The sequence below is a fragment of the Corythoichthys intestinalis genome, chromosome 9 (genome assembly GCF_030265065.1).
Source record: "Corythoichthys intestinalis isolate RoL2023-P3 chromosome 9, ASM3026506v1, whole genome shotgun sequence".
In the NCBI taxonomy this organism is placed as follows: domain Eukaryota; kingdom Metazoa; phylum Chordata; class Actinopteri; order Syngnathiformes; family Syngnathidae; genus Corythoichthys; species Corythoichthys intestinalis.
In genome coordinates this window covers 13,900,220-13,920,251 of record NC_080403.1, presented here as the reverse complement: position 1 = coordinate 13,920,251, position 20,032 = coordinate 13,900,220, and the positions used below count along the sequence as shown (strand labels likewise).

The 20,032-nt window shown below is 40.4% G+C and overlaps 1 protein-coding gene across 1 annotated transcript in view; it reads right to left on the bottom strand.

Moving 5' to 3' along the window:
• The window catches only part of LOC130921249 (guanine nucleotide-binding protein G(i) subunit alpha-2-like), a 117,004-nt gene that overhangs the window by 35,834 nt on the left and 61,138 nt on the right, over positions 1-20,032 (bottom strand). Inside the window, exon 2 of the mRNA XM_057844899.1 lies at positions 2,513-2,555. Coding sequence (XP_057700882.1) covers positions 2,513-2,555 — 43 coding nt within the window. The remainder of the gene's footprint in view (positions 1-2,512; positions 2,556-20,032) is intronic.

Here is a 20,032-nt window from a genome sequence, read left to right as displayed (position 1 = left end):
TGCAGATGATCTCCTCCTGCATGTGTCAGATCCCAATACCTCTTTTCCAGCTACCTGGCATGAGCCTTGAGCTGTGGGGCGTGGCCCAATCTACAGACAAAACTCTTTCAATGTCCATATTTGGATTTTTATGGATTTGGATATTTGGATTTTTTATTTTGGATTAAATGCCATCTTTTGTCTTGGTTTTTACGTTGTATTGATTTAAATGTGATTTTTATGATCTTCATGTGATATGAAGCACTTTGAATTGCCTTGTGTTGAATTGTGCTATATAAATAAATTTGCCTTGCCTTTTGTTGACGACACAAACTGACAGTTTGCAATTCTCCAAGAATAAAATGAATAATCACAGGTTAACTTTAAACCAATCAAACGTCTAGGAATATGTGGTCTTCTTTCCGCATTATCCTTCCTTTGCATTTTTCAGTTAATTTGACTTAATATTAACCATTTAAAATTTACCCGGAATGTTTCAGAAAAATGTAAAAAAAATAAAATAAAAAAAAGTCAAAATTATTTTATATCTCTTATTGTTTCAGGTAAAATGTGACCATGTTAAATGTGTACCTGTCATGTTAAATCCAATTTCCGTTTCCAGAAAACACAGAATGGGATGGTAAAATTCCTGTGCGGGCACATGCAAAAGACTTCTCAATGAATGTTGGTATTAAAGATAGGGGAATTAATTTGTGGGTACGCATCCTCAGTAGTGTTCCACTGGGTCATGGGGTGTTTCGGCCTTTGACACTATACACCCTCCCCAGAGGCGGCCAGCTGCAGGGTGATCAGCCCTGAGCTTGCGTCCCAAGCCCAATTAGCCAAGGCAGTCGCCTTGGTGCAAGGTGGCAAAAAAAAAACCTCAGGGGGACTATGCATGGCAGGGGTGTCCAGTTCCCTGAGCCAGGCTAAGGCTGACCGCATACCTCCTGACGCACTACCTGTGGGCCCAGCTTGGGTCGTTCCTCTTTAGCCATAGCCACTGGCTGCTTCTTTCAGCTGCTTCTGACGCAGCTTTGATGGCTGTGCGCTGGCTCTGGCCCCTGACTCCCAAGTCCCTCAGCAGCTTTGTATAAGTTGTTCCCACAAAGCCTCTGCACCCGACTTCCACTGGGCGGACTTCAGTGTTCCAGCCACGCTGTTGAGCTTCAGCGGCTAGTTCGAAATACCGCAGGTGTTTTCGCTCATATGCCTCCTCTATAGAGTCCTCCCATGGCACGGTGAGTTCGATGATAAATACCTTTTTTAAGGAGGGGGACCAGAGCACCAGGTCAGGCCTCAAGGTGGTAGTGGCGATCTCTGAGGGGAACACCAGCTGTTTGCCAACATCTGCCAGCATCAGCCAGTCACGTGCTGGGAACAACTGGCTTCTCTCTGATGGTGTAGTAGACCTCATGGCAGCTGTGGCCCCTTCACGAACAAAGGCAGGACCCCAGGAGCTATTAGATCTCTGTGGTAGGGCGTTGATGTTAACTCGCTTTCCCTCCAGAGTAGAAGCAATGCTCTTCAAGACCTGGTTGTGGCGCCAAGTGTACCGTCCTTGGGTGAGGCTGGTTTTACACCCTGTAAGTATGTGCCTGAGGGAGGCTGGCTTGGTGCACAGGACACATGCAGGATCTTTACCAAACCACTGGTGGAGGTTAGTTGGCGTTGGGAGGACATCATATGTTGCTCTGATGGCGAAGCTCAAGCTCGTAGCGTCCATGGCCAGTACGTCCCTCCAACTCAGCTTTCTCTTTTCAACACCCTCCCACCGTATCCACAGGCCTTGTTTGCCAAGAGCGACTGCCTTGGCCCCTCTTGCTGCCTCCTCTTGACGCCGCACTTCCTCCACCACCATCTTCCTTCGTGCTGGCGCAGTGGCACTTCTCCAGGCTGGACGGCTAGTTGTTAATCCAAGGCCTCCTCTTCCTTGCTGAACAATCCCCACAACGTCAGCGTGACTGAGAGCTGCTGTTGCTTCTTCCACTGCCCTTGCCGTCTAGGAATATGTGGTCTTCTTTCCGCATTATCCTTCCTTTGCATTTTTCAGTTAATTTGACTTAATATTAACCATTTAAAATTTACCCGGAATGTTTCAGAAAAATGTAAAAAAAAAAAAAAAAAAAGTCAAAATTATTTTATATCTCTTATTGCTTCAGGTAAAATGTGACCATGTTAAATGTGTACCTGTCATGTTAAATCCAATGAATGTCTTCGAATCAAAATCGAATCGCGGAAGACTTATTATTACGTATTATGTAATATTGTCAAATATCGTATCATTAGAAATTCATATTTACACCACCTTCAGTATCGATAAAGTTATCTGAATTTTTGTGAGCTCCACCTAACTACCCTCTGCTCCTAGGACAGGCACCAGCTCATTTATGACCCGAGGGATGAGAAGATATTCCAGTTAACAAGATCTAGGATTTATGTGCCGCCCCTTTTTAAGCAGTGGTTTAGGAGAATTTGAGATGGTGTGATATTTCAAAATAATGATGTAACAGTCAAAGGAAAAGACACCTACTTCATCTGCTTTACAATAGTGCTCTTTCCAGACTCCCCAGCACCTGCAAAGAGAACAAAAGCAGACATAAATTTAAAAATATGCTTCTTTTAGACGGGAAATGTAAACAGTCAACCCGAGAGGCCGTTTAACATCTGGAATGTCTGTCCAGCTCCCCTCCCTGCTCTCATTTACATCCTGCTCAGTGGATATCCACAAGTTTCACCCATCTGACACATCAACATGAATTCAAAACGTAATTTTGAGTCGTTTTAAACACATGGTGGAAAGTCCCGAGCCAGGCTGAGCACCACAGAGGCGCAGACTTCCTATTGTACTCCTCATTTGTGACAAGTCACTTCATCATTTTTAGTTTCATTGAAATGCTTTGGACTGACAGGGCTTTTCTTACCCTTTTCTGTTTACTTTCACAGCCCGAGGCTACCAGAGAGAGCTCATCTGCCACAAGGAATCCAACAGTACACACAAACACACTCACATGCACGAACACACACCCACACTGGGGTGCCTGTCAGTCCACTGTCCTAGGGTAAAAACCCTCAATGTACCCTACGAGGTAGCAAGTAGCATGTGCATCCACAGGAAAGCCTCTGGGTATAAATGAGCTAACATGTTTTGCACATACAGCTGTCAGCTCCATTAGTGCAGCATTACTGTATATGGCCTATATTTGAGACTTCTATTTTTTTTTTTTTTTCCGAATGTCGATATTTTATATTCATCAAATGCAATGGCTTCCAATGACGACGTAAGATGTGAACTTTGAACTGGGAGGGGTAGCAATAAATTATTTTTTCTGTGATATCCAATCCGATCATTCACTGCTAGCTGTCCCTGTTAAAACAGATTCAATGTCTATTGCCATCACAGACAGCTGATGAGAACATTTTTTTTACAGCTTAACCAGACCAAATCAGTAAAAAAATTCAAATGAGGATGTTTATTTAATAATTATAAATATAACAAACAAATTAAAGTCAAGTCAAATTAATGTATAGGCCTAAATCATCAAACCCTTCATCACCTTTTGTTTTGTTAAAATTGACCAAAGAAGTACAATTCTTGAGTTCATGTGGAGGTGGAGAAGAGCCTGACATGAACAAGCTGTGAATAGCGGCTCGTGCACTGCTCTTGGACACTTCAGACGTTCGTCCAAGAAATATGCTTTAATTCGGCGGCAACTGGTTGTCTTCCCGTCGCGGATTGCATGGAGACTGACATTACAGCTCGCTATCCGAGCTTCAGAGAGCTTGGCTATCCGCAAAGGAGTAAATCCGCCAGCCTCCACCAGCCCAGCTCGTCTGGCTCTTCCCGCTTTGGTGCTGAATTGGCATGCGCCGGTATGAAATTCTGGCAGTATGATAAAATATCACGGTTTCATGGTATCACGGTATTGCTATTACAGCTCTAAAATATGTGACTTCTGAGATATTTTGTGATACTTTGACAAAACGTTTTTCCATTGAACAGGATTTTTATTTTTCAAAGCATATTAGGAAATTTAAACATAACTACAGTATAATGTTATGTTAAAATAAATAAAATATAGAACATTCTGAATAAAACTAAAATAAATGCAATCCTTTAGGTGAGCCTAAACCCAAAGCCACAGCTCAACTCACATAACAAAAACAATTGAATTATCTTCCATAAAAAGCAAATGTGTATGACTCGTATCATGTTTACACTATACACACACGCTCTCTCTCAACGCAACAGTTGCCAGAGAGAAATAACACATGTTTTATCACCACTAGACACACTAAACATGCAGGAGTTAACTCTCGTAGCTGGTAGGAAACGTTCATGAGTGTTTACTCACATTTAATTTTGTATAAATGCAAAATCATATTGGAGGTATTTGCCTCCTTGGCAGCAAACATGTTTTACATGTCAGTTGGCCCTCCTTCTCTAAGCCGCGGCTGTCTGTAACCTTTCTGTAGCCGAAGTATTCCGATACTAGCGATTTCGTTTTCTTCGATGGGGGAAAGAAGGTCAGGAGTTTCACCTCCTCCAGCCATTGTGTAGCACAGACTTACTGACACTGAGCAACAACTGATGGGGGGAAGGTTCAATATTGCAGGGTTTTTCCCTGTGTTTTTGGACATAAAAAATAGCTAATACCTTAGGAACGGTATGCCGGAAAGTTTTGCGGTTTTGAAATCGTGACGTTTTCATACTACGGTATACCTTCAAAACGGTAATCGGCACATGTCTAGTGCTGGATTGAAGCACTTTACAAGAGGAGAAAAAACAAACTACGAAAATGAATTGTGTGCTACCAAAGTCACAAATAAGCCAGAATGGGTGCAATCAGTTTACCTCTGATCAGGAAAGACTCAGGAAGGAAAGTGGGTCTCTTCAAATAGCTGCTCAGGGAGGCTTCCACTTATCTCAGACACCTTTACACAAATTTCACCCTGGTTGTAGTGTCCATTTCAAGGACAAATCAGCGGCAGGCAGGCAGACCATGCATGTTTCACTCGCCAATGGCAAAGTGGCAACTGCGCAGCAGCGTAAACGTTGATTCTATAAGACAGACGCCTTTTCAAATGACTAATTTACTCTTTTTTTCCTTATCGGTCGAATCAGTGGCCATTTAGAGTGGCAACTTTTAAACTTTGTAGCCAGCGCTTATGCCAAAGTCTCACAGGACAACGAAAGCTTGCGGCACCAGCAAAATACAAAATAAACTCAATGAACTTTTTTTCCACATTGAGCATTGATCTTTAAGACATATTGCACAGGACTACTCCAAGTCACATGGAGTAGGACCACAGTTTTCTGCCAGTCTACAAATTAGATACTTTGCGTGAGAGGGACTTTTCTGTGAATGTGCAGATTAACACTGTCCCAATGTAGTCGACATCATCGATGACGTAAATGCGTCGACGAGCACACCATCCCGTCGATGGTTAATAAAGGGTTAAAAAAATATATGCGTGGAAAGTTGAGAATGGTGGACGCTAGCACAAGCTGGGAAAGCGGCACAAAGCCCAAAAAGCGCACCAGAGTGGCCAAAGCATGGACCTATTTCAACAAAACAAAGGAGGGTACACCGTCGTGTGCAGTCTCTGCAATGCCTAGCTTGCGTACCACGGCAGCACATGGGCCGTGAATGAACACCTGAAGCGCCGTCACCCAGTTCTAATTTTGGAAGACTACAGGAGACAACAAGCTGGCCGATCGTAAATCCATATAACTAACCCTTTTCTATTGAAGTTGCCTTTATGTGCGTAGTCTCAACATACATCATCAATTTATTTTCACGTACTTCACTCCAGTGACACGTGACTTTTTTTTTTTATCTACTTTGCTGCTGCTCCCGAAAACTGTTGGTCTCACAATCTCTGTAGTCTGTGCACAGCATGCAGATTGTATTTGTTAGAATTATGGATGCTCCTGGTTGTCAGTGGTGGTGATGGCGGTGGGGGGGGGGCACTGGCCTGCTTACTATAGTCCATGACTGTACTAATCTTACTTACTTTATATTATAATGCATTATGTATATACAAGTAGTAGTATAGTAGTAGTTGTATACTATAAAATTAATGCTACATATTCTTAATACTGTATGTACCGTATTGGCCCGAACATAAGACTGTTTTTAGCATTGAAATAAGACTGAAAAAGAGGGGGTCGTCTTATATTTGCGGTCTAGACATTATACCCATTCACGACGGTAGATGGTGCCAGACATCATTGAAGCGATGTTCTGTCATGACAGATCTCAGCTACTCTCCCCATTCGCGACGTTACATAGCGCCAGATATCATTGAAGTGATGTTGTCATGACAGATCTCAGCTACTCTAAAGTTTAACCAGTTTGCATCATTTTATTGCAATGTTTTTCCTTATTCAGATTTGTTTCAAGACTACGGTTACAGTTAGACTTCACTTTGATGGTTAATGCAGTTATTGCAATTTTGTTGTTTTATCACAATAGATTGGTTTATTTACATTTCAAAAACCAGAAGCCATTCATTTACGAATGTGATTGCACTTGAGTTTACATATTTAAATGTTCAGATGTTAAGATTTTAATGAGGCAAAATAACATTTTCTCTCAAATATATTGTTATAATCATTTGTTTCGGATGTACTGTAATTATTTTCTGTATAAAAATTAATTTGGTGTTCAAAAAAAGTCTTTTTTCAAACTTGAGTCTCGAAAAAGAGGGGGTTGTCTTATAATCAGGGCTGTATTATATTCGGGCCAATACGGCAGTTTGTTTTAAGAATTGTTTTGAATCATGCTGGACTGGTCAAATCACAGTGTTCTGAATCGGTTTACATTTCATTTTTTTGCACTAATTAATGCTATCAGCATTCGACCCCATTGTTTATTTGTTATTTATTATTGTTATTTATATGTTATTTGTACTTTACTAAAGAATTTAAGTGTTCCGAAATGTTTTTGTGAATTAATAAGGGTCAACAAAAATAATTGCTTGATTAAAAAAAATTTTTTTTTTTTTTAAAGGGTGGGGGGGGTTTTATAGTCGAATAATCGGTAAATAAGTCTGCTGACTAATCGGGAAAAAAATAGTCGTGTGGGACAGCCCCAGTGCAGATGTCTTAAGATATAGACAGTGTATCCCATCACATAAGGACATCCAATAGAAGAGTTGTGTTGCTGTCGCAATCAATGCTCAAACATTGTCAGCAAGCAATTAATATGGTGTGTCGATGTTTGCTACTGTAGTTGTAGTTTGTGGTGGTTTAGCATTTAACTGCATAATTATAATCATCTGATAGCCATTCCGATCAATACGTTGTCCTTCCTAAGACATAGAAGAAACATGACATTCCAATTAGTAAATCTTCTGTGACAATGAAAAAAAAAAAAAAAAAAAATTATCTTACATATGCACACACAACAAGAATGAGAGGTAGAATTCTTGTGAAGCTCATTGGATGCATGTGCAGTACAAATAGACAGCTTGCCAGTTTGTAGGATGATACTACCGTACTATCCGTTTGCTGAATCAACTGCCATATTGTTAGGTAGGTGAGGTGTGTAAGAGCAGAAATAAATGTTCCCTGCGACTGGTTGCATCCATTCCGTATCAATTGAAACGTTCAATTGATTACTCAATTAGGAAAATGGGCAATAAATATAATGTCAGTTGGTGGAATGGAAATACTTAAGTTATGTCAGATAAGACACTAAGCCATTTTCTTGTATTATTAATATTATTATTATGCACTCAATTCTACATCTGTTTCAGGATAAATAAAAGAGAATTTACACAAATACACACAAAGGCACACCACGACATTCAGTTAAATGCGTATAATATACATGAATGTACTGTGCTTGGTGGTAACTTTTCCATCAGCATTTATTCATAAAGAGGAAAGGACAAGTTCAGTGTTGATGTGAATGGTTTAAATATTTAATTCACTTGTGAGCTAGAAATAAAAGGCTTGCAACACTTGCGCAGGCTGTTCGGTAGGTTTCCTGAAGAACTGTTCTCATTTATGAACGGAGCCATAACTGGAAAATGCACATTAATAGAGGTAGCTATAAAGTGACGACTCTGTTATATGAAGGGGCAATGCCATTCAAGGATCAGGATGAGTAACAGATGCTTGGAATTGCGTGCCAAATATATGTGATACGGTGTGTGACAGCAGGACCGATACAGTGTGCTATGCTGCAAAACCTCCATCTCTCATGTGGATCACCAGTGCATTGGTGTGTAATGTACATACATTTTATAACAGAAAATCTCTCCCCACATGACCTTTTCATGTGTCCTTTCAAAAGACCTAAGTGAGGCAACAGTACAATATTACTATATTTGACTAACACTATTACATTCAAATCGGCAGCTGAATATTTTGCCAAGTTTAGGCTGTTTGAGTGATAAAATGAAGTCAGGTCTGTAATGCATCATTAATTAAAAGTAGGCTCAACTGTGAAAATAAAATCTTGACTTCAGACCACAATGATTGTCGCAAAAGATAATACATGTACAGTATACTGCATGTTCCAAAAGACTTGCTCAACGACACAAACTGGTTTCAAAAACAAAGGACACCTAAATGAAATTAGAATCTTTGCATGAATATTTTTTGCGTGGAAGTTTGACATAAAAAGGAAGAAAGTAACAAGGTCACCATCTCAATCTCCTGTGCCAAGCCCATTTATCATTAGCTTTAAATCATTTTATTCTTTCATCTTTCTGTCGTGCCTGCTCATTGTATCGGCATCCAGCAATCAGCCTCACAACGTCACATAGCAATTGAGGCCGGGATAGATGCGCATGTTGTTTGGAGCAAGCCTGTTTTGGAGTCTTGACCCATTCTGATGGGCCTTGGGAGCTCAGACACAAAGGGAGCAGTGTGGGTTGCGAGCAGAGAACACAGGCCCGCTGTTGATGTTGTGGCCTTCATCATTCCACACGCTGCAAAGACCCACACTGGTTACTAACACTTTTTAAGATCCTTCTATGGCAGTGGTGTCTAACTCAATTATGTCACGGGCCACATGGTAGTTATGGTTTCCCTCAGAGGGCCATCATGACTGTGAACTAAAGATGTCCCTGATCCAATCACGTGATCGGAAATTGGGCCTGTCACTTAATTTTAGAGAGGATCGGAATCAGGTTTAAGAAAAATAGATTTTTATTTAAAATGTTTAAGGACTGCAAAGCAACAAAATCGTCCAAAGGCAAACAATCAAATTACAACAATAATGCCTTTTCCATTTTCTAACAATTGCTGCACTGTTGATTTATTCTCACTAAGCTGCTTTCCAATTGTCCCTTAGCCTTTTAGAGCTTTGTGGAGCTCAACAATTTTTTCTCTGGTGTCTTTTAAAAGCTCTCTTGTCTTGCCCATGGTAGCAGTTGGATTATGACTGACTGTGGGATGCCCAAGTAACAATTATGAGCTGAAACGGATGGTGGGTGGGTGGGTGGTTACTCATGGGGTTAAGCTGGACTTTCTTTTAAGGTAGACTGACAACTCTTTGAATGTCATAACTATTGCTGATTCTCAGGGGTACAAATACTTATGAACCCCAGTAAATTATTACAAATAAATTAAAAAGTAATATCATACGAGTTTTGGATATTTTTTTTAGATTATGTCTAGTGGAAATGCACTTATGATTTAAATTTAAAGAGCATACGACACGAGAAAAAAAGCCTTAAACGGCATTATTATGTGAATTAAAATCATATTTTGAGACGATTCGACTATATACAACAATTTAGCAAAGCGCAGATGACGAGAAATTAGTCGTTTAATCTGCCGGTTAGCCACGCCTACCATTATAGGGCTTTAGCGACCCCAACAGGTGGATGACGTCAGCGGTAGACTGGGCTCATCGGTTTTACTATTCAGCCCATTAGGGGGGGAATTATTCAGAACGAGGAAAACGCGACGAAGAGAGCCGCAAAATATCATTGTTTCAGTCTCTCTAATATTTCTACAGGATATTCTTTTTATCCAAGTATTTTTCCCCAATAGCTATATCAATGGCTTGAGAAGGACCAGTCAGCCCATCGAGGGGGAACTATTCACAACGAGGAAAACGTGACGAAGAGAGCAGCAAAATGTCATTGTTTCTGTCTCTTTACTTCAATATTTTTACAGGATATTCTTTTTATCCAAGTATTTTCCCCAATTGCTAAATAAATGGCATGGTCATGACAAATAACAGTCTTGTGCTGAATGGAATATGAAATAATAAAAATGCATTTATTCAGGACGACATGGCAAAATTACTCCATAATGGTCAAAACTGTCGACTTCACCTTTACTGTCGCACCTCCCGAACAATATTTTATGACACCTAAATCGGACATATGTCACTTCCCTTCCCCGGCTTCGGAGAATGTAAACAAACCAGAAGGCGTGACAGCGAGCCGACATGCTAACCCGAACAGAGTGATGCTTCAAAGTCTTCGAAGCGGAAAATCACACATAACTAGCCTGGATTATTTGACATGACGACCCGGTTGTTGATTGTCTTTGTGGATCGGCAAACCACCCGGCGGAGAGCAATTTACAGTTCGTTCCCCGGAGGAGGGTGGCTGGAGTTGTTGTGCAGCTAACGTACTGCTAATTAGCATGAGGAGAGCTTTTTACATGCCTATCAATGATCAAACGTAAGTAGTCCTTTATTTAAAGGAGGTTTGTAGTGTTTACTTTGTAATCGCTGTATTTGTATTTGACACAATACAAAACAAGATGTTTACTCACTTCCTCGTAAGTCCAATGGTCCCACAGTAAATATCCACGATGAATGGGAACCTTTTGAAACTCCAAAAAGGCGCATACGCCTCTCCCTCATACAGAATTATTTTTCTGCAGCCGTTTGGCTGGCGTGATGCGAAAAATAAACGTATTAATCCGCAAAATCAGCCGAATCCTTCGTCCTCATACACATCAGTACACTGTATAGTGAAGAGGACGTCTTCTACCGTACACGTTACAGCGCCCTCCTCCTCAATGCAAGACCGAAGCCGGAAGTCACTCATTTTCATGGCGCGGGATTCAAAAGACTAAATAAATATAGCGATCGCTTCCACACACATCCAAGCGGTCCATATCATTCAGGGGCATAAAATACCGCGTGTATTATGAAATAAACATGCTTTTTCTTGTCACATGCACTTTAAGACCTCTACCTATTTTCTAAGTGGGTGGACTTGCAAAATCACAAGGGGTGCAAATGCTTCTGCTCCTCACTGTATACTATACAGTACAGTATTTTAAATCTATAAATCTAGGGTAATTACAGTACCTTATTATACAGTGGTACCTGGACATACGATTGCTTCGACACACGATCTTATCGACATCCGACGTAAAATTTGATAAGGCTGTCGCAATATGCAATAATTCCATTTATCGCACCGTAAATGAAAATGAAGGCGGTAATTTTCCGGCTACGATTTATCGCCTCACCTGCGTACGTGCGTGCGTGCAGCAGATGTGCAGCGGACCTGCTGTTAAAAGTTCGGCTTCCTTGTTACCAACAGCGGAATATGTTTTGATGAGGATTCACTCTGTTTTATTGACTTCTGGGTATGTTCGTTTAACACAGGGGTTCCCAACCTATTCCACTAAGGCACACTGTGGGTGCAGGATTTCATTCTTACCAAACAAGATGACAACACTTTTTCCCCAATCTGGTGTTTTACAAGTGCAATCAGTTGATTGCAGTCAGGTGTGGCTTGTTTTAGCAGAAGCCTCATTGGTTCAACTGTCTCTGCTGGATCGGCTGGAACAAAAACCAGGACCCACAGTGTGCCTTGAGGACTGGGTTGAAAACCCCTGGTTTAACACATTTGAACCTAGCCTAAGGCTACGTTCATACTACAGGTCCTAATGCATGAATCCGATTTTTTCGTGTTTTTCCGACTCGAGTGAGGCATTAACTTGACGGTCTGAACGTGACAAGTCGCATAGAACTGGACCTTTTCAAATCCGATCTGGATCACTTTGGTATGTGGTCTAAATCCGATCTGGGCCACATTTTTCCAGAATGTGGCTGGCGGTCTGAACTTTCAAGTCTCCCGAATCGGACTTCATTCAGCAATGACATCAGCAAAGCGAAAGCGGCAGGCAGGACGGGAGCGATGTAGCTGTGCATTAGCTTCTAGCTTGACCTCTGCTTTTATGCACGGAGCGGGCTTGAACACGGTCATTAAAAAAAAAAAAAAATGACGAAAAGGATAAGCCTGACAATTTTTTATTTTAATTCTATGCGCTGAATGAGCAATATTTCAGTATTGCTTACATGGCCGAGACGGGGCAAATTGACACACCAACGTCATGTCACGCACACAAGTCCTGCAGGCTTATGTGCGTGCGTGTATGCGTTCTATCAGTCCATATAAAATTTGAATAAAGGACTAAATGGGGATTATTAATGTCTTGTTATTTGTGTCCTCTTTTTGGAAATCAAAATATGATCACCCTGGAATGACATACAGCTAGCATGTTAAATTTGTTTTGAAGCTTCTGCGCATGCGGTCACTTTGCTGAGCGCATTTCGGACTGCGAATCACTACGTATGCGTGATACTTGAACGGGCTCCATGGGCAAAGGCAGTCTGAAAGGGCACGCCAAAAAAAACAGACATGACAAAAAAATCGGATTTGTGCATTAAGTTAATTAATCTATTTTTCTCTGTTGTTGTTGAAGTGCAAGTGTATGTGTTACTACAACTTAATACCGCTGTGTGTAAATGCTTAAGTTAACGAAGTGCAATTTTTACTTTCCTTGAAAAAGACATTTATTCTCTGTTTCTGTGCGGTATTGATATTGTTGTCTTTTACTTAAAAGAGAGATGGTCTATTATTTTTAGTTGGGATTTCTTAAAAAGTATTTTTTAATTTAAGAGTAAACCTTTATTGCATTTGAATAGGTGTACTTAATATTACTTAGTATTATTAATATATACTATATTCTTACTGTGTTATTGTAAATTGGTTAAAAAAAATTGGGGGGGGGGGGGCGCAATAATATCGCACATCGCAATAATTTATGAGAGAATTTACCGCCCACTAAAATTTGTTATTTGACTCGCCATTTGTTTCTACACCCGACGTCATGCTCAAAATACGACATGACAACACCGCAGACGAACGCACGGCAGATTTTCTTGTGAGAGAAATCAACACAGGTTTCAAAAAGGTTGGTACAGGTGTTGAAAAAAGGAAAAAGGTGACGCTTACCATTGAAGTGATGATGCAAATTATAGAAAAATACGAGTGTGGGGTGAGCATCCGGGAACTGGCTCAACAATACATCTCCACGATACTCCTCCGACCACCTTTCGCCATAAGTTAAGGTGACAATTATTATTGTGGTAACATCGCCAAAGAAATCACAAGCTTTGTCAGGTTTTTATCATTTATTTCAAAACTTATCGAGAACTTATCCAATACAAAATGCCTACTGTCCGCCGAAGTTCACTGTGTTCTCAAGAAAACATTAAAAGTCAAAGTAAACTCTTAACCTCACCTCTCCCACTCTCTTTCACGTCAACCGCCCTCTCCCACTCTCTTACACGTCAACCGCCCGTTGCGTTCATGTACAGCATAAAAAAGTCCGCCACATTAGAACCCAATTCGTTACATTATTACTGGAAATATTATTATTATACTATTATTCCGATTTTTATTTAGAATTTATTTGTTTTGCTATGTGTAATTGCCATTTATAATACTACCAGCAGTATTTATTAAGGATTTAGTGTAGGTTTTGGGCTTTGGAACGAATTAATGGAATTATAATGTATTCTTATGGGAATATTCTGCTCGACATACGACCATTTCGACTTACAAACAAGGTACTGAAATGAATTAACTTTGTATGTAGAGGTACCACTGTACATTCACTTTAGCTAGGAGACTATTCTGGGGGAGGCGCTGACGGTGTAGCTGGCGTTCTTACTTTTGAGGAAAAAATAGTGATGGGTAATTGTCGTCTTTGTTATTCCTTTTTCTGCAAATTTCCCTTGTACAAGGATATTACCCTGTCAACACGATTGTTAAATTTAACAGCTCTCGATTCATTCACGCCAATAGTGGCGTGCCACAAAAGCATAACTTCTGCCCTCTTTGATCAGGTCCAAAGTTTCACCTTTTTCACCTCCTCCTCTCACTAGGACAAGCTTTCGCAGAGGCATAGTTCGCAGAGGCATAGTGCTTTGGCAAAATTGTTAGGCTTAAAGACTTCAACAAAAAAGTTTCGCCAACATACAACTGCGAGAGTGAACAGCAGGGAAGAGACTGCAGACTGGTGATACAGAACAAGGAAAGAGTCTGGGCGAGAATGCGATGTGCATAGCAAATCAGCTCACGAAATAAATCTACCTTTATTGGTTCTGTTGTTTGTCAATGACAATAAGGGATGCTGCGCAGCCAATCAGCTCACATGACAACACCAATGTCATTGGTGGTCTTGTTGGTCAATTATAATGGAGGAGGCTGCGATGGTGCTTACATGTGTCAATTTGTCCCCAAGAACCAATAATACATCATGTATTAGGGATGTCCCGATCCAGGTTTTTGCACTTCCGAGCCGATACCGATATTGTTTTGCACTTCCGATCCGATACCGATACTGGCCGATACCGACACCGGCCTATCTGAGCATGTATTAAAGTCCTTACTTAGTTGTCAGACTCATGTTGAAAAGGGTTTTAGTACTCTTGATAACAACTAGCCAGCTGAATTAGGTGAGTTTGAATAACACACAATGGTTGGTAACAAGAAACTGACCTGTTTATTCAGTGATAAAGACAAAAAATTCTAAATAACAAACAGAAATGGCATAGTCAGTCAGTAAAACATGCAAATAATATTGTAAACTGTCAGTGGAAAATCCCACAAACTTCCCAAGCTATTAGATGCTTTTAATGTTTCGTGCATTAGTTACAAAAATTGTATAAAAAGCCTCTCAGGTTTAAATAAACGACTATTTCAGTATCAAGTTAACATTTTAAAACAGTAAATAAAATACTCAAGTCCCCATTCTGTATCAGCAGCTTTAAACTACATTCAATTCATTTAATTTTGCAAATCAACTTTTAAAGTTGTTAAAATTGCTCCCGTTATTCCATAATTTCCCTTCTGTCTACTTTTGACATGTGAAAGTTTTAAAACGGTTTTGAAGATAGATTCAAGTCAAGATTTTGCCGATTTAGGAGTATTTTAGATAAAAAGTTAAATAGGTTTGCTTGGAAGGTTCAATACAACAGCCTACAAGGGAAGTCTCCTGCTTTAAGATGGCGGCTGTTTACTAACGCACGTAGTTTTCAATGCAAGTGTTGCCAACGGCGTCGAATCTGTCATTTTGCATCTAGTTCTATATACATATGATATCTATTAGACAAGCATGACGTTTATGCTGCATTCCAGAGAAGTGGGAAGTCGGATTTATCCCACTCGGATGGTACGAGTTGTGACCTCAAAGCGTTCCAAGCAAATGTAAACAACAAAGATGGCTGATCACGACGAGGTGTTTTTTATTTTGGCCATCCAAAGACATTTTGACCTCCAGCGAACCTGCCTTCCTATAAGCGATCAAATAGTAGAGGAAACCCACACTGTAAACTGCCTTTTTTTTAGTTACACCCTTTGCTGATCGTCAATATAAAATCATAGCACAACAAAGATAATGTCGGACTTTTCCGGCCTCCGACTAGGAAAATATCATTGGAACGCCACTCGAACTGGGAGGTCCAAGTCGCGAAGTCGGGGATAAAAATAACTACCCCGACTTCCAAGTTGTTTCAATCTGACGTCACTGGACAAAATGGCGTTCAAGAAAACGTATTGAATGATAACACAATAGTGAAGTAAATCAAGTTTATTTGAGACGCCATGTATTTTTTTCTCATACAGTGAATTATTTTTGTTGTGCTATGTTTTTATATTGACGATCAGCAAAGGATGTAACTAAAAAAAAAAGGCAGTTTACTCTACTATTTGATCGCTTATAGGAAGGCAGGTTCGCTGGAGGTCAAAATGTCTTTGGATGGCCAAAATAAAAAACACCTCGTCGCGATCAGCCATCTTTGTTGTTTACGTTTGCTTGGAATGCTTTGAGGTCGGAACTGGTATCCGACCTCCGAGTGGGATAAATCCGACTTCCCACTTCTCTGGAATGCAGCATAAAAGTGTTGGATGGTGCGTCTTTACTCACGAGAGATAATGGCTCGTCATCCAGAATGAATTCTTCGGCAATGACTCTTGTTATTCCCTGGGCTTTGGGACTATCGAGTGCCAGTTTGTCACGCATAGCAAAAGTTTCTGCCAGTGTTAGTTGCATAGGACCTTTCTTTTAGTCTTCGGTTTTCTTAACATACTCCTCATATTGTTTGTGGTGGTATTTCGCTAAATGCTTGATTAGGTTGGTTGTATTAAAACTTCTTACAGCTTTACCACCACGCTTGACTTTATTGTGGCATATGTTGCACTCTGCCTCTTCGTCTTTGTCATCCTTTAAGTTGAAATGATCCCACACAGGTGACATTTTTACCGATAAAGTCTCTCGGTAAATTGGGAGACGGTAATGTAGTGTGTTGAAGGAGTGCCGTAAAATGTGGACCGAATTTTAGGGAAACCAAAGCAAAAACTGGAATGGATTATGTATATCGGTGCGCTGGAAAACCCGGACCGGATTTTTTAAAAAAATGGATTGGAAGTCTGGATCGGAATTTTTCCGTGTCGGCCGATCCGATGCGCATTTTTTTGCCCATATCGGCGTCCGATCCGATCCAAATATCGGATCGGGACATATCTATCTTGTATAGCTGCCCGTGAGTATGTACAAAGTTATGTTCGCCATATTGCGAAACATTCTCTCTCTCTCCTCATTAAAAATGAAACAATGCAGATTTTTTTTCATGTCCTTGATAAAAAATACTGACCAACTAAGAGCCTTCAATGCTAAGTCATCAATATGTAAATATACGTCTCAATGATGGGCTGGTCTGCATCTTACAAAGGAGACACTGCCTCATTTCTGCATTTCTTGTCTTTTCAGCATTTTACCGCAATGCATTTTGTAGCATCTGTAAGGAAAATTACAATAAGGCGATAAAGACCATTTGGTTTCAGGAAAATAGAGGTATGGGAAGGAGTTGAAAGAAAAATAATTAAAAGGAGAATTGCTCCTACTTTCGCGATCAAATACCAAAAAATGACTTCCTCAGTCACTAGACAGCACTTTTGCACTATTGCTTCATATGGAACTAATTGGCTTGATTATTACATCACTTAATTCAATAAGTCATTAAGTCATTAAGCTCTTTTTCTATTTTTTTTTTCCAAACCTCAATCGTCACCCGCCTTAATTCAGTATCAACAGTGAACATGCTGCCAGTGAGTTAGACACTGACTTTACTTCGGAAGCCCTCAAAGAGATACAAGCACCACTTCCTTCAGAAATCCTATGAAAGAGAAAATAGACACAGCTGGCACTTATGAGCATATACACAACATATCTGTGGTTTTGATAGGCAGGGACAAAGAAATTCAGTCAACAGATGGCTCTAATGCCTGGGGCAAAGAGCAAGTCTGGACAGCTCACTGACAACTGCTGCCAAAGAGGAGAGATCATATCTACCCTGAATGACACAAAGGCAAGATTGATGAAGACTGGAAGAATAAATGAATGTTTGATGCCATCCGCTGATGACATTTCTACAGCTACAAATTTCACCAGAAACCATTAAAAAACAAGTGCACTCAGTTGAGCGCAGATAACCACCAAAGCTGACCATATCAAATTGTACTAGCCTCCTTAATAGTTATTAGTATAGTCGTTATGTTCAACAGGGTTCAGAATAAAGAGCGTGTTTAAAAATAGTGGAAAATGCTCAAAATAGATATACAGCCTGCCGCTGTACAGTGGTGCTTTGGGATTCAAACCGACATCGTTCTATGACCATATATATGACAAACACAAAATACTGAATGTATATCTTTATCATTTTCATTTTGGTGTACCCACCTTGTCCAGTACAGTAATGTGAAGTCATGGGGACACAAACGAAGAAAACTTGATTTTCTTGTATGACTACTGTACAGGGCTCAAACACCTTTTTCATGGCCAAATTCAAGCAATTTTTAAGGACTTTAAAGACCAATTTTCCAGTTTTTCTAGTACCTTTTAAACATAGTCCCTTTTTTTTTTTTTTTTTAAACAATGAGACAGATAATATGCCGTCTTCTCACAAGTACACAAATGTCTTCTAAATGTTCTACAACCCTGGAGGCTTGAGAAATTTAGTTTGAAAGGTGCAGATTCTGAAATCAAGTTGTGAGTCACGTCCAACCTCTCGTCACCTACTTGACAAGTTCGTCCGATTCAAGGTAAGTAAGCAGAAATAAAAAGGAAAAGCACCACTCCCCTCCCCCGCCACCTCGCGAACGTAAATGCGGTGATTGTCGGCGGTTTGCAACACTCGCACGCCTTTTCTGTATAAACTATCACTATCGTTATCATCTGTAAACATTACAAAAGTCATGTGTTGCATAAAAAAGGGCATTTGTAGTGATTATTTTTCTGTAGAACAAAAAAATGAAGCATCCTTTGTACGCAACGGTGCACACGTGTGCCTCCATGTCGTTCCGCTTTTAGACACGTTTTATATCATCTGTAGAAATAACAAACATAACGTGTTGCATAAACAATGTAATTGCTATTGATTTATTTCTCTAATGAAAAATGAACACAGCATGTGCTGCTAACTATCAAACAGAAGTATATGTATGTTGATGGTTTTCAATACATTTTATTTTGAAATTATAACAGTAATTTCTGTTCCTTATTTTTCTGCAGAAATACAAATGGACGCAGCGGCTTTTTACGCTAAGCAAGTACATCGGACCAAAACTCCTCCTGGGGAGAGTGATGAGAGTGCGCTCAGTGAAAGTGAGGGCAGATGCTGATGGGCCGCCTCATCCACCTCCAACCACCAGTGCTGCACCTGAAAGAGCTACTACATCAAAAAGAAACTGGATACCTTGAAGAACTGTAAAACAGCAGAACTCTGCAAAACTTGTTCATGTTGTACTGGTCCAGTATAACTCGAATTCAAATACAGTGATACCTCAGCTCACGAACATAATTGGTTCCCAGAAAGTGTGTGTGTAAGGCGAAAAGTTCGTGTACCGAACATTTATTTCCCATAAGAAACCATTAAAATGAGAATAATCCGTTCCCAGGTCCCCATAAAACATAATATTCTACTAAATAAGCCTTAAAACACAAAAATATACCTTATTTTATGTATAATAAATGTGCTATTGTATTATAATTAAAGAAATAAACTGTACTGTATAATAAAGTCGTTTCATTTACCTTTGTGATGGTAGTTGATGGCTTGATGGAATGGAGTGGGAGGAGGAGGGAGGGAGGGAGTTACTGTTTGGAAGGAGAGTGTTACCGGCAAAGTGCGCAGTTAGCGTAGGCTCCACTGCTGTGCCCCCCACATGCTTTTGGTTGTTAATAAAAGTGCCCACAAAAAGCCATCCGACGCCTCTGGGTGTTTGTATGCACGCCGCCACCTTTCTGGAGAGGAAATCGGGCGAACCGAAGACAACCGACGACAACGAGCCAACGTGACTCGCCGGTCCACTTCTCACTACGGTGGGAAGCTGAAAGCACCGCCAATTACCAGTCGAGGGCGAATTGGTAACACGAATCACCTTCCATAAGGACTGTAGGTAACTCTATTTCGGTCCCATAATAGCAAAAGTACACTCAATATGGTCCAAAATGTCTATCAAACACAAACCACGTCCGCACTCAACGAAAGAGAGGGGACGAACTGGGACGCCGTGAGCGTGCGTCAGCTTCTCGTGGCGCTTTTCGACCGCGTGAATTGGTTCGTCCGCCGAAAACTAGTTCGTCAGCAGAGACTATATGCTCGCGAATTTAATGTTCTTGAGGCGAAAAGTTCGTGAGCTTAAGCGTTCGTGAGCTGAGGTATCACTGTAGTAGCAGATGCCATGACCCGAGACAGATGGGAAGAAGTAA